Raw genomic sequence first — 15,289 nt, 5'->3', positions numbered from 1 at the left:
TCAATATTGTGTCTAAAATGTAAGTGACTTGATATTGATTACTTGTTTATTGAACTGTCATATGAAATCAGTGTCATATTTTCAATCGTGATGGTATTCAGCAGTCGTGGTGCTTAACTGTATCATATCATATATTATAAATATGAAAACTCCACATTAATTTTTTAACCGCTCTATGTTCATTAAGTTTCTTTGTGTGAACTGCGCTCATTGTTTCTATTTCTCCTCATGAGGCGCGAGACTCAACAGCACAACCGTATTACCAGTCTGCGGCTGTTTGCGGATTGGTTGGCAGTGCGAATGTCGGCAGATATTTTTTTAACGATAATAATTAAAAAATTAAAATACATTTTAAATGTACAAATATTTTAGGTAAACAACAATAGTCCAAGTTTAGGAAACGTTTTTATTAAAACTTTAAAAGAGAATTCTGCATCTATTTTAGGTGTGCCAGCTGCTACTGTGGGTGGCACCGGCACACCCTGGCACACCCGTGGCTACGCCAGTGCTTTAACTGAATTTAATTGCCAAGAATGCCAACCCATGTGTAGTTAAAAACAAAGTAAACCATTACATCATGTCAAAATAACTCAATTGAATTACACTTACCAACATGACAATGTGAAATTAATGGGTGCTTCTCATTTCTTGTGAATCTTGTTTCCTTTCCTCGCGTCTGGTCTAGCTCTACCTCCGTTGAGAGGGATAGGCTAGGCTGCACCCGAAATCGCATACTTCTATTATTGGTACACATTACGTGACGAAAGATGTATGTCTGAATTCACGTCACTCATAAAAGAGTTGGCAAAAAGTACCCGGATGACTCCAAGCGAGATTCTGTTGTGCAAATACGATCGACAGTTTACTATCGATGAGGCCACGTGAGAGGATTATGATATATGAATGGCAGTGAAGCAACACAACTGACGCCGGTAGGTCACATGATGATAATGAGAACATGGCGGATGTAGTTCATCCGGATTACATTCACTAAGTCAACATTCATACAAGAGTAGTTACTTGTTCAAAACACATTGTAACGCATGATGGGAACTACAAATCACCTGTCCAGTTTTTGCAGATTCCATTTTACAAATATAAGTGGACTGCACACAAATTAACATTCAATTATGGTTTCAGTATCTAATTTTAATTAAAGTAAATTGAACAAGACTCAAAATCATTTTGAGAGAAATCTGCATTTTTCCATACAATGAAATGCATGTTGATCAATGGCTGTTATGTAAGTTGGTGAATGAAGCACGCTTTGTGGGTGGTCTTCTCTCAATTATTTAGGTTTTCTATAGAGAACTTTTCAATAGAGAAATGCTGTTCTATTATTTGAACTTTTGCTGAAATGTCACAACCCCTATCACAACTGAAACTGATTTGACTTGCCAAAATAACAATTATTACAAGCAATTTCACAAAATACTTCCATTTAAGCACATGTAGAAGTATTATACAGTACTTACACAATGTAAAGACCAACAGAGCTTTTGTACCGTTGATGACATTGAGCAACCATTCAAAAGTAATCAAAATCACAGTCTCACCTCTTTTGATTGCCCTCACCCTGAGTAACAAGGACAGATCAAACCACACATTATCTCCACACAACCAACGGGGCAGATCTTTGAGCACACTGCAAACCTAAACAACTATCGATCTGCTTTAGAATTGGTGAGAGTGGGATCACTGGGATGGAAGGAAGGGGGAGAAAAGACAGGGTAGATAACAGAGGTCAAAGAGAAGTGTGCTGCAATCTCTTTCACCTTCATTATAGAAAGTAAACTGGCCCTTCATACATAACATCATTACCAGAGTGGGAGAACAATCCCATTAGGAACACTTCACTCCTAATGCAGACAAACTGTTCTTTTGCTCAAGGACAATCATTACCTGAGGGTGTAAGAGGGATACACTATGTGTGTGTGTGTGTGTGTGTGTGTGTGTGTGTGTGTGTGTGTGTGTGTGTGTGTGTGTGTGTGTGTGTGTGTGTGTGTGTGTGTGTGTGTGTGTGTGTGTGTGTGTGTGTGTGTGGCTGTGTAGAGGTAACTGTGCATGAGAGGATGGTATGCTTATACTGATGCTGATCTTGAAAGGCCATCGCTATCGATTGCATTAAGCTTGCTGGGAGCCTGGGAAATCGATACATTTTTAAAGGTGAAGCAACTAGCAGACAGCATTTGTGTTTGAGGACTTCAATGATGCAAAATGGATTCTGAAGTGGTTATTTTCAAGATATAAAAATACACATAATCAGATAAATTATGAAAATGATCAATTATTATTAAAATATACTACAGTACATTCAGCTCTAATTATATTGCAAAAACAAATCAATTTATTTTGCAATTTACAATGCAAATCTTTATTTTAATAGTTGTTTAATATTTAGTTTTTTATATTTTTATACACTACCTTCAGATATTATGTGTCGGTGTAGAAGTCATTTATTGCTGCAAAGCTCAAGCTGGGTAACAAAGAATAGCCTTGATAATTTCCCATGGCTACGAACAAAGCACCTGTGGTTTCTAATATGAGTAATATGATCCATTTTGCCTTGGTAGCAATAAGTGAAAGAAATAACCATCAAGCTTTTCGAACTATGTTATTGTTGTGGATAATTATGGAGTAACTTTGTATCAATATGTGTCTTTTTATGAAATCAAATATACTGTGTTTGAGATCAAAAATTAATTATATTGTAATTAAAAAAATAAAAGATTGCAAATAATTAGTCTTCTTATGACTGTTTTTAATGATAAAATAAAGTAATTGATAGCAAAACTCTTTGCATTTCAAATAAACATTATCTTTCCTTTATGCAGTTCCTGTGCTTTTCTATATGTACCCACACATTTTGCTCCCGGTTCTGGTGTCATTTTTTTTGCAGGTCTAAAATCTTTGCTTGCGAGTTAAAAAGTTTTGCTTGCAAATGAAGCTGCATCTCAAACATTTGCAATCTTTTTTTTTTTAATAGCAATATAATTAGTTTTGCTCTAAAATGCAGTATGTTTGATTGCATAAAAAATACACAAAAGTAACTCCATAGATAATAAGCCAAGTACTTTTGGGCATCTGGGAAAACACGGGACTAAAATAAAAAGTACTTTCAGAAATTAAAGGTGAAGTGTGTAACTTCTACGGCATTTTAGTCAAACTGGCACAAATTCCTACCAAACTAAATATTTCCAAAAATGGCAAAAAAAAAATATAACAGAACACTCCACGCTTCTGCAATTGGTCAATCAAACAGATTGCTCCGCCCCAAACCCACGCCATTGGTTGAACCACTGTTGCTGGGCTGGTTGGGGTACACAAACAAACAAAATATTTTGATAAGAGACACAATGTTTGGGGAAATGATCAATCGAATGGCTAAAATGTCACATTCAAGACAGTTCATATTGGAAAAAAATATGAATCATATGCAAATGAACCAAGTATGGTTTTCTCCCTTATGATTCACATAACACCAACCTCTCAAGGGCTGATTGAGGTGCCAGGTCAAAGGAATGCATCACACTCTTAATTCAAGTGGGATGCCAAATCACCCATGGCTCTTTGACCAAATTAATTGCTTGTTCAAATGCATCCATGAAAAATCCAACCAGTCCACCAGCTGAGGACCGGAATCACCCACTGACAAGGAATCTGGAGCAAAGAATGTATGCAGGAAAAGACAATGGAAGAAGGAGAAAATGAGGAGAAATCACACTGTTTTCCCATTTTGTTCTTGAATTCCAGTTACAGCATGGAGGCAGATTGATTATTCCCCTGACTGCACTCCCAGTAAAAAATCTTATTGAATATTAGTTATGACCATATGATCCTCTTTCTCTTTTTAAATCGTTGTCCACCTCCCTTTCTTTTAGTTATAATTTCCTTATCATTTAGCATCTAGGACATTCAGTATTATCTGACTGTGTAAAAGTGACTGATTGTGACAAGGAATTGTATCAATGATACCATTTATCTCATGCTGTTTTCTATAGGCTGTTTGAGCAAGTTGATGTAACATGTAGTCTGATGAACCCGCTCTAACATCATATCCTCACCAAGAGGGCAAAAGATGAGAAAGCAGCAGAAGTGAGAGAAAAAAGAAGGGATCAATTCTGCCATCTGCTGCACATCAGGGGAAGTTCAAGCTCCATCCACAGTTGATCAGTTCTTAAGTCATGCAATTCTAATCCAAACCGATATTGCTTTTTATATAGCGCCGGTTCAATGGCACTATATAATGGTTAGGCCTATATAATACTATATTATTGAAGACACTCTTTACTTACAAACCTAATTTTCTTTTTATGAACTAGTTTTATGAACTTGATTATTTAGTAGGCTAATTTCATCATAATTTATTTATATTTAAATAATGTTTTGTATTTAGTAACTGTAGCCTATATTTTTCTGGCTTTGATGATTGGTTTAGCCATATGTTTATTTTTTTTGTGTTTGGTATGTATACTTCTCTTATTTTAATCCTTTCTTACAATTCTTATGTACAAATCATAATTTAACACAAATCAGGTTTAGTAATAAAAAAATATTATTAAACTACTCTAAACTCTTAGGCAACAGACATACTCAACACACACAAAATAAAAAACCCTAAGCTTAATAGATAATATTTTACAATGTCTTCTTAAAATCATCATAAGCCTTTTTTTTTCATTTATTTTTTTATTAAACACCAAGAACAAAAACAAAATGTACATCTACAATGCCATTAAGACAGATTAAAAATTATCATAAACCTTAATCTTACTTCCTAGTACACTAGCAATGACCATATTTGAGTTTGAGGTGAATCAGCGCCATGATAACAGACATGACTGCTTGTAGTCAAATAGTGTGTAAAGCTGTAGGTATGGACAAGGAAGTGAGTCATATGCTAATCACTGACGGTAAAATGACGTGTTTGCTGGTCGACTGACTCCAACCCGAATGAAGAAACGTGGAACACTGGTGTACTACAATAACCGACTACAACAAGGAAGCAACGTGCTTACTCAGGTTAACAGCCTATTTGGACATAACAGTTTTTTGAGGAAGTAGAACTAAAAAGAACGAAACATCGAGTCATTTTGGATTCATCTTATATCGGTAAGGAATTGTTGTAAGAATAATTTATTATTAAAATAATTGTTAAAGTTTTTCTTTCTTATTTGTTCTTAAGAGATTGAGTTAAGGGATCAAGTTGTATGGATCGAGTTGTAAAATTGCCAAAATATAAATTTGATGTATACATAGGCTATGTAAAATGTTAAACTCCGTTAAACTATCTTTATCGTAGGCTACTTGTTACTGCAATTGGTAAGCACCATTATTATCATTATATTAATATAAAAAAGTCTGGAAATGATAATTAAAATATCATTATTATTACACTATAGTCTATATATTGGCTATAATACACACACACACATGATGTTGGGGTTTTTCGTTGGGAATTTCCGATGATGCACTTTCCCAGACGCTTGCTTGAACATCTATAGTATTGCATGTGGTGCGCGTTTAGCACGTGACGCAGTTCTTTGATGCGCTCCGTTTTTTAGTCCTTTATACAGTAATGGGCTCATAACCTTTCTTTTCAATTGACATAACAGTTTTATTAGACTGTAATAATAGAGTAGAATTTGATTATTGTAAACAACACCCTGCGTCACTACATAGGACAAGCGTTTTGGAAAATGGATCGGATCGAGTCGGACTCGGAGATAGATAGGGGAGAGCGGGGCACAACCTACACTTTTTGACTTTCTCAGTTTGTGTAAATCTCCTTAGGGTTCAGAGTATTAATTTTTTTGGTTTTGTTTTATTAATACAGTTTATATTTTTTCTTCATATACCCCGAAAGAATGGAACTGAAATGTGACAACATGCCCCATAGGTGGGGTAGCCTACATTGTAACATGTGAGGGGCACATTGTAACATGACCATATGATATGACAGATTAAAATGCTATCTGATCTACTGAAAAAAATATACAAGACAAACAAAAATATTTTCTCAATAAAATACAACTATTAACTTTTTCAAATAAAATAATGGCATTTTTTAATAATTAAAAATAAAATGAATTTTGAGTTTGAAAACGAACACACCGGAAAACACAGCTATACAACATAGTTCAAACATAATAATTAGTCATTTCTGAACAGTGACTCTCAGTCTTTATTCGCCCTTTTCTCACGTTTTCTCAATAGAATTCATAAAAGTACCTATAGAAAACAATAACATAGTTCTAATAGGTGCACATTGTAAAGCAGTGTTTCAACTCCAAAAAAAAAGGAGTTGAAAAATGAACATACATAAGAAATTTACTTTTGCTATGGTTAAACTAAATGTTCAGTGATATCTTCCAAAGATTTGATTTTTTCTCTATATAGTGTTATGGCAACTAGTAAATCCACTAAGTTTCGTCTTGCTAGCATGTCTGAGACTTTGCCTTTTGAGAACACATGCCTAAAATGATCTACACTGAGTTTGTAACGTGCGACATAAACTTTAATATAGCCTATATAAAACTTTCAGCACCTGTTGACCTGCTCACGACTCAACCATCTGAACCCATGCAGATGACATTACGACATTCTGTTTTACTTGAGTTTGCAGATTCCGTCACAAGGAGCCCAAGAGTTTGAGGTGTACGTGAAAATCGAATTAATCTGAGCTCTATGAGCCCCTTGTGCAGACTTGCTCTTGAATGACTTATTATTGTGTGACTTAAATCATCATTCTGACTAATGTCTGAGTAGACTCATAGCGTGTTCCTCAAAGGTTGCATAATCCAACAATCTAAGTCAGCATGTTTAGAGTGGCAGATGTTTGTTAATATGGTTTAATTAGTGTTATATAAATATTATATGTAAATCTGATTTTTTTTTTCTTGGAATTAACAAAGATTATGAACTGTCGTAGGCCAGCATGTTTATACAATATAATATAATAATTTAAACATAACATGGTTATACATGGTTTAATTTACTCAGAAAGAAGTTAAAATATTTTTCTTAGTGAAAGTTTAGGCTAAAGAACATCAGTGTATGACCGCATGTATTGGAAATAAAAGGATAACAACATAATAGCACGATTATAACACTAGTCCAAAGGATGCATATTTATCTTAATTTGCAACTGTAAACCTTATTTAGCAATATGCTGTTGGAAAAAGAGCGACCCTATTTCCTTATTTTCATCTTATTTGCCTTTAATGCAAATTATGGCTGTGGCATTCTGTCAGTATAACAAGTCTTTGGTGGAGCTGAGTAACAGCTGACACAGTTTCAACAGGTGTCAGAGGAAAGAGAAACCCTTGCTTAAGGAAGTTCCCCTATCAGATATGCTTATGGTGATGACCTATACAAATGGGTATATGTTTCAGCTGGTGGTACATGGGAATTTATTTATTTGAACAAGACATATTTTTTTGGCTAGTGACTGGAAACTAATATGCTTTTATTCGAACCTTAAAAAAGCCAAGAAGAACATGCTTTTTTTCAGGCCTGCATATTTGCTTTATATGTCTAGTCTTTTTGCGTAGTTACACTGAATACAATATTCTTAATAAGAATGCTAGAACTTTTTGACTTAACTAATGGATGTCAATCAGAGAATATTATGTCCTAACTTTGTGGTTTCTGAATATAATAGTCCCAAAGAGGAATTTCAGCTTTTCATGTTTGTTTTTTTTCCTTCCATTTTTTTTCAGTGGCGAGAATGAAGAGAGAAGTGAGTGCTGGAATAAACTTTCTGAAAGGTTTGGCAGTGGAGCGTGGAGGTGTGGATCAAATTAAAGCCAAACTTTTCGCTACTAAATTACAAGAGCTTCTGCTTGAAAAGTTCTCAGACCACTGGTACCCAGACAACCCCAGCAAAGGACAGGCGTACAGGTAACCCTAGCCATGTCTTAATGTTGCGTTGTTATTCTTAATTCAAAATAAAAGTTCATTTTTTGATAATCTCCATAATGCCAGGTTGTTATGGCAAGTTTGTTTAAGCATTAAAGTCATGGCGACGACTAAACTAAGTGACCCAAACATGTCTCTTATTTTTATCGTAGTAATGCACTGATCAAAGCGATTTTAAATAAATACGATGTAAAATAGCTTAGTCAGCATTATCTCAATATACACTATAATTCTAAATTTGGGGTTGGTAAGATTTCTTCATGTTTTTATGCTCTTATGCTTAATAAGGCTGCATTTATTAGATCAAAATACAGTAAAAACACTAATATTGTTAAATATTATTACAATTTAAAATAAATGTTTCTTTTTTAATATATTTTAAAATGCAATTTATTCTGTGCTGGCAAAGCTGAATGTTCAGCATCATTACTCCAGTCTTCAGAGTCACATGATCCTTCAGAAATCATTTAATATGCTGATTTGATGCTCAAGAAATATTTCTAATTATTATAAATGTTGAAAACAGCTATGCTGCTTAATATTTGTCTGGCAATTATTAGAAAGTTCAAAGAAGCATTTATTTGCAATAGAAATTTTCTTTAAAAAATCTTACTGGCCACAAACTGTTGCATGCTCATGCCTGCTTTCAGTCAAAAAAGTGAAGAAATCATTTAATTAGTTGTCAAAGTGGAAATGATTACTACCCTACATAAGGTAATATCTGAAAGACCTATAAAAAAAACATAGCAACCATTTAAAATCTGAACTTTTTTACGCTCTCCTGGATTTCTCAGATGCATCAGAATAAATGACAGAATTCCCTGGGATGAATCAGTATCACAAGCATGCATGGAGAGTGGCTTAAAGCCAAGGGAGTTGGGCTTTCCTCGGGAGATCACAATTTGGATCGACCCATTGGAGGTGTGTGTGCGGTAAGTTGAATGATATGTCAATGAAATACTTGTTGTTTGATAAATTAAAGAACTGTTTTTATAGGCCTTTATATGAATATGATATTTTTTGTGAAGTGCGATCTAAGGGTGTGTTCACACTTGTAGTTCGGTTCGCTTGGTTCAGACATTTAGTCCTGGTCCGCTTAGCGTCCAAAACGATCTGTGTGCTGGGATAAATGCACTCGTTTTATGTGCATAGCTTGATGGTATTTTGACCAGCTGAGAACTCGTGAAGAGCTTATAAAATGTGTAAAGGAGTTAAAATAATGCCAGGAATCCCTCTGTCACACACACAAACGATCTGCTACAACATCGCGACTATGACGACAAAAAATCAGGTATGCTTGAGCATTTGGTCCTTTTCAGGGTCGCATCTTGTGACATCATGTCCTGTTTTTGGTTCGTTTACATGTATTTGGTTCGTGTTGCGTTCATATATCATTCGAACTGCGCCAGAGTTGGTTTGGAAGCGGATCGAGACCCTCAGTCCGCTTGTTTCGTGAGCACCAGGGTTCGGATGGCAGTGTTCACACTTATTCAAATGAACCGCACCAACAGAGAAATCGCACTAGGGTTCGTTTTAATCGAATCAAGTGTGAACACACCCTAATACTAGTTATATTAAAGTAATGGTTTACATTCATATGTTCCCACAGGTCTGGGGAGAACGGCAGATATTTTACAGTGGCTCAGTTTGCTAAAGTCGAGGATGAGGTAAAGCACTCGAAGAAGGATGACACTTTTAGCCAAGTGGATTCTGTGAATCCGGATACATCGGACTACCACTCAGCGACCTCATCTGACTGCGGCTCAGCAGTCTCAAGTGATACAGAAGAGGAGGTGAAAGAGGACGAAATGAAAAAAGTGGAGAAGAGAACATTGGAGAACACAGTTTATACAACGAGATTTAAAGCAAGGGAGCCAAAAGGGCAACGCAAGTTTCACACAGCTCAGGTAAATACCATGATGCATTGTTACAAGTTCACTTCAGCAAACTACACTCAAGTTGAGTAAGGAAGGCTGAAATGTTGGAAGTACTAGCAAGAGCAAAAAACCCATCCACCTCTGCCTCTATTTTAGGAACCAACTGTTTTTATATTCACTTCTTGCTAGATAAGTTTTCTCAGCACTTTTTGAACACAAACTACGATACCTTTGAATAAAATCCCTAGGACGAGTCTTAAAACTGACATTGTAAAATATTTTCTGTGTCGTTAACAGATCCCTGGCCCGCAGTACTTTTACAACCCTGCACCGATGTGGCCTCAGTACAAGAAAAAGAGAAGCATGTTCTTCACGACCGTATGCCCACCGGCACCTTCTCCTTTGTTCGCTTACTATGTTGTCCCCAATGTCCCTCCTCAGTTCATTGTGCCTCACGCTACCCTGCAAACCTGGGGGACAGTGAAAGGGTAAAGAGCTCGAAACCAATTACCACATACACCTGGTTTGTTAGAGTATATTTATAACGTATCTGCCATTCTGCAGGGAACTTTATAGCTTATCATAATGAAATCGTAATGAGATGTAGTGACAAGCATGCCAACTATTTAATTTTTTATTGATATTAGTCATATGTTTTTTAAACCTTTTCTCTTTTTACCTATTCCGTAGTTATTTCGATTTTCTTTGGTCAGTCGATATATATTCAAACTGCTCTTGCACAAAACACTCAAACAATATTACTTGATCAAAAACTTTACAGGAATTTTTTCTCAACTCTGCGAAAGTTGATTGCTGCATACTTGAAATTTTGTATTCATCGAAATGAAAATCACAGCATTTCTACTCACTTCTGTACTGAACATTTAGATGTTTTGGGAACTTTTTAACCAAAGAATGTTTGAGAGGTATTTCATGTAATAGAAAATCTTGAGCGAATGTAATTATTGTTTGAATTCAATTCGAATTCAATGAGTAGGCTATTCAGTGAATATTCACAAAATATTACCTGCAGTTCAGCTCAGGACTGAGTTGTTTATAGAGTCAGCAATACCTCTGAAAACACCAAGCATCCCTTTTCTACACAAAAATCTAAAAAAATCAACTCACACTGAAGCCAAATAATGCTGTGTGGATGAGGTTTCAAATTTGCTGCATTCAGATACAGTTCCTGACTAATGTGAATTAACCTTTTTCACTTTCACTAATAATAATCATATCTGCTCAATATGTAGAGAGGACTGCATTAATAATAATAATGATACATTTTATTTAATTAATTATACTAGATTCTGTGTACAATTTTACCTTTGCTCAATCGTAATGATAATATTATTGTAATTTATTCCAATACCACTAGGGGGTAGTATACATTGCCTTAAGGCTTAAGCCATATTTCCACATTTCATTATCTTTTATTTGCTGCAGTTTTGATGTTTTGATTGTAAATAATTGATTTTCTTCTTGTACTGTTTTGTAAAACTGCATGTAAAAGTGCATAGTGTCCTCATCTCACCAGTGCTGTTATACGTTTCAAAAGAAATTATTTTAAAATGTTTTGTTTTTATAATCTACCTTTTTACGAAGGTTTATTTAGTTTTCGATTAAATAATTGAGACTATTATAACATATCACACTTTACGTAAGTGTCTTTCAACACTGGAATTTTACATTTGCTTTGTTTATTATTTTGTATAAATTAATTGTGCAGTTTTGTATGTTAAACTTATAACACCTTTACTACTTTTACAAACTTTTGCCTGTTTTCTTTGCTAGTCTTCAAATGCATATTTATTTGTGATTTCTTTCTCTGTATTCTTTTAAATAATGTGTTGTTGTTGTTATGCAATCAATGTAAATATTGCTTCTGTTTGAGCCAAAAAGTAATGAGAAGTTTTAAAGCCATGTCCAACTGATCTGTTACAAATATATATTTTATTACTAAAACAGTAACAAGAGTTGTCTATTTTTATTTGTTTATGCTAAAGTATAATTATTTACATGAATTATAAATTACATAAAATGTTTTGAAACTTTTTGTTGAATCATTCCATAAATCTAAGTACTCTTGATGGGCTAGTTGATGAATTTGGAGTTAGGGGAGTCTTAAGTCAAATCAAGTCACCTGTATTTATATAATCAATAATATTGTTGAATATTAAGTAAGCCTACTGTGATGGCTAAAGGTTGGATCTCTGTCCAACAAGACCTTCTAACCTCTGAAACCAGGCCAAATATGGTGAAAACGTCCTACAAAATGTATTACTCTTCATGGGCTCCTAGAGTGAGTTGGACTAAACACTTATTGGGATGGTTGTTGTAAGTTCTGTGCTACAGGATGCCCTGGGGGAAGGATCCACATAGGGTGAGTGCGTCACATGGCCCAAGGTCATAACGTCATTCCTAGAGGAAGACAGGCAAGGACTTGAGCATAGAAATAGAATCTGCTTAGGTTCATTGAGGTTGAAGGAGTGGGATTGTAAACGAAGAGAAGAGAACAACAAACTTTGTGGCCATGCTTGTCTAGTTTCTGAGTTCCTGTCGCTCCTTTGTTCATAATGTAGTTGACGGTTTGATATTTCATCTTCCAAATAGTCTATCTGCTCATTTCAGGACAAGGGAATCTCATTTTCAAATGCTTTAAATCAGCTGTCAGTCTTTAAAAATTGTTAACCTCTTCTTTCTTTCTTTTTTTCTTTCTTTTTTTTTTAAATCTCAGGCTTACAGTGGAACTGCATCAACTGTTGTGGGCAGTAGTTGGATAAAGGGATAGGTCACCCAAAAAGTAAAACTCTGCCATTATTTGCTCGTTTGTTCCAAACCTGTTTTAATTTGTCTTCTTCTGAACATAAAAGAATATATATTTTTTAGAATGTCAGAAACTAAACAGTTGTTGGATCCCATTGGCTTCCATAGCATTTTTTCTACCTGCAAGGAAATTATGGGGGTCTGACCTCGATTTTGAGGCTTGTCCCCCAACAGGAACTCTAAACAAAGGCTCTACATCTCAAGTATATAATTTAGGTCAAATGTTTCAACCACAAATATTGCAACCTGGTAAGTCGTAACCATAGTCTTACGCAACTTTACGCTATATGCTACCCTTTCCGTTACAATCACTATTGGACGGTATAGGCCTACACTAACAAACATGACAAATGCTGTCATGAAAAAAAGTATTGGTTGCAGTTTCAGAGGATATGAAACAGGATCTAAGTGCAGCAGTCTTTATTTAGAAATAAACTCAAAACTTCACAAAACAGAATCACAGGAACAAGGATCAGGAACAGAACAACCAATATAAAAGTAGACCTAACGAGAACAGAAAGAAACACATGCCTTAAATAAAAAGCAAACGAGAGGCGCTTAAATGAACTAAACACACTTGAACAGAACTAAACTAATCCGTGACAATGGTCACAAACATTCTAGGAAAGTGAGAGAACTGAAGTAGTTAACAAACTGAAAACCAACATAGATACACAGACATGAGCAAAACAGATAAAAAAAACAAACTTGAACAAACAAACACAAAACGCTACAATTAGCTATGACTTCGTTACAAACTTACCTAACAGAAATATATTTTATTAAAGAAGAAGCACAAAATGGCAATTTGCGTCACGCGGCTTTGCGACCCCAAAACAAATTACCTCTAAAATAATTTTTAAAACGTCTATCATGGTGTAATTGGAGCAGGGGCGTCAGTTTGTGTTGAAAAGTGGTGGGGACAAAAGATCAGATGAAAAAAACATTAGGCATACAGCAGCACGGGAAAAATATTGAGTAGCCTATTCGACGCATCAATGGGCATAGCGTAGGCCAGTCAACAAAACGAAAATACTCAGCATAAAACCCTCAACAATGTCCACTGCACATGTAACAGTCCCTACAACACCAGCTCAACCGAACAGTGCCAAAGCACCATACTGTGGCCCAAACAGGGCTCGACATTAACGCTTCTCCGGGACAAGTGGATTTTTTGAAGGGACAAGTAAAAGCGAATTTTACTTGCCCGACCGGACAAGTAACCTGATTAGAATATCAAAAACAAAAATAAAAAAATAACTAAGGAATCACTAATCCGAGATCATGATTCTGATTTTATTACATTTATTGTAAGTTGCGATCGATTGTGGATAATGTAGGCTATTACTGACGGTAAGGTTGTGCTATTGACACTTGCGCAGCCTCTCGAGGAGAAATCTATACACAAATGAGCGCAGCACACACACACTCAGTAAAAACATAGGCTACTGCCTATAAAAAATCTAAATGTGGAGTTTTTATATTTTTAACATATCTTAAGCAACCTCAATTATTTTTCCTGAATACCATCACGATTGAAAATGTGACACTGATTTCCTACAACAGTTCAATAAATAGTTAAAATTAAGTCATTAGATTTTAGATGCAATATTGCCTGTTTTTGTTCTGTTTCAGCAGCGGAATAGTTCCAAACAAAAATCACAGCAGAACCACGGCGCATCTCACAGGAACACTCAACCTGTTTTCATTACTGAATGATTCAGCATTTTGAACGAATCGGTTGAGTCAAAGATTCAATGACCCATTCATAAATATCTGTCTCATTCTTGAATGAATCAGCCGTTTGAATGAATCAATGACTCACTCATTAAGACTGTCGCCTGCCCCCAAATACTGGCGGTTTAGTGTTATGTTTAAAAGTAGTATCATTCTTTCCAACGTTTCTTATTTGTATATTTAAATCAATTTCATTACATTATTTTATGCAATTGTAATTTTTCAGTGTAAATGATTTAATTTGATCAGCCCTACCTAGGGTAACAGCCCTATAGTGTTTTGTTATTCTATATAATTGAATTTATTGATCAAATTAAGGAATTTAATATGAAAGATGAAGCATACATTTAATAAGATTGAGGGAGGAAATGACCTTTAAAGGTGCAGATATTACAATATGCCGATTTAAATATCAAAGCTGATTGAACACTGATGAGAATATTGCTTCAGAATAAATTAACACAAAAAAATAATAATCGGACAAGCACCGTTTTTACTCGGACAAGTGAATGACAGATTTACTTGTCCGAAGGAAAAGCACATGAAAAGGCTTAATGTCTAATGTAGAAAAAAGCAGCGTGTTAAGTCAATGATTACAATGAAACGCATTACATATGTAAAAGAAAACACACCATACGCATAACAACGCAACATATCTGCATCAAATAACACCAGATAAAATTAGAACAATGTGGGATTTGCAACTCACATAGAATGCAGTGTATGTTTGTCATGAGAGAGAATGGATAACTTGGACAAGAAGAAATTGTGTCAAGAATTTTTTCAAGTTACTGGTCGGCACATGCATGTTTTTGGGTCATTTTAGAATGAGTAATAGTTTATTTTGTTTAAGTTACTTTTTTTGGACAATGTACATTGTTTCTTTCTGCATCTAAACTGCATTGCATGTTTTAATTTGTGCAAATAAA

The 15,289-nt window shown here is 35.0% G+C and overlaps 1 protein-coding gene across 1 annotated transcript; it reads left to right on the top strand.

The window, feature by feature from the left end:
• Positions 1-4,833: 4,833 nt before the first annotated feature.
• On the top strand, positions 4,834-11,768 carry LOC143721486 (maternal B9.15 protein). The gene is made up of 5 exons (XM_077211914.1): positions 4,834-5,112; positions 7,722-7,902; positions 8,715-8,852; positions 9,530-9,827; positions 10,095-11,768. The coding sequence occupies exons 2-5, from the start codon at positions 7,730-7,732 to the stop codon at positions 10,287-10,289; spliced, it is 804 nt and encodes a 267-aa protein (XP_077068029.1). The 5' UTR covers positions 4,834-5,112; positions 7,722-7,729; the 3' UTR covers positions 10,290-11,768.
• The last annotated feature ends 3,521 nt before the right edge of the window (positions 11,769-15,289 follow it).

Source organism: Siphateles boraxobius, unplaced genomic scaffold (genome assembly GCF_051911475.1).
Source record: "Siphateles boraxobius isolate OS27281-9 unplaced genomic scaffold, OSU_SipBor_1 12, whole genome shotgun sequence".
Classification (NCBI taxonomy): Eukaryota; Metazoa; Chordata; class Actinopteri; order Cypriniformes; family Leuciscidae; genus Siphateles; species Siphateles boraxobius.
The sequence above is the reverse complement of the archived record's forward strand: the minus strand, read 5'-3'. Positions and strand labels throughout refer to the sequence as shown.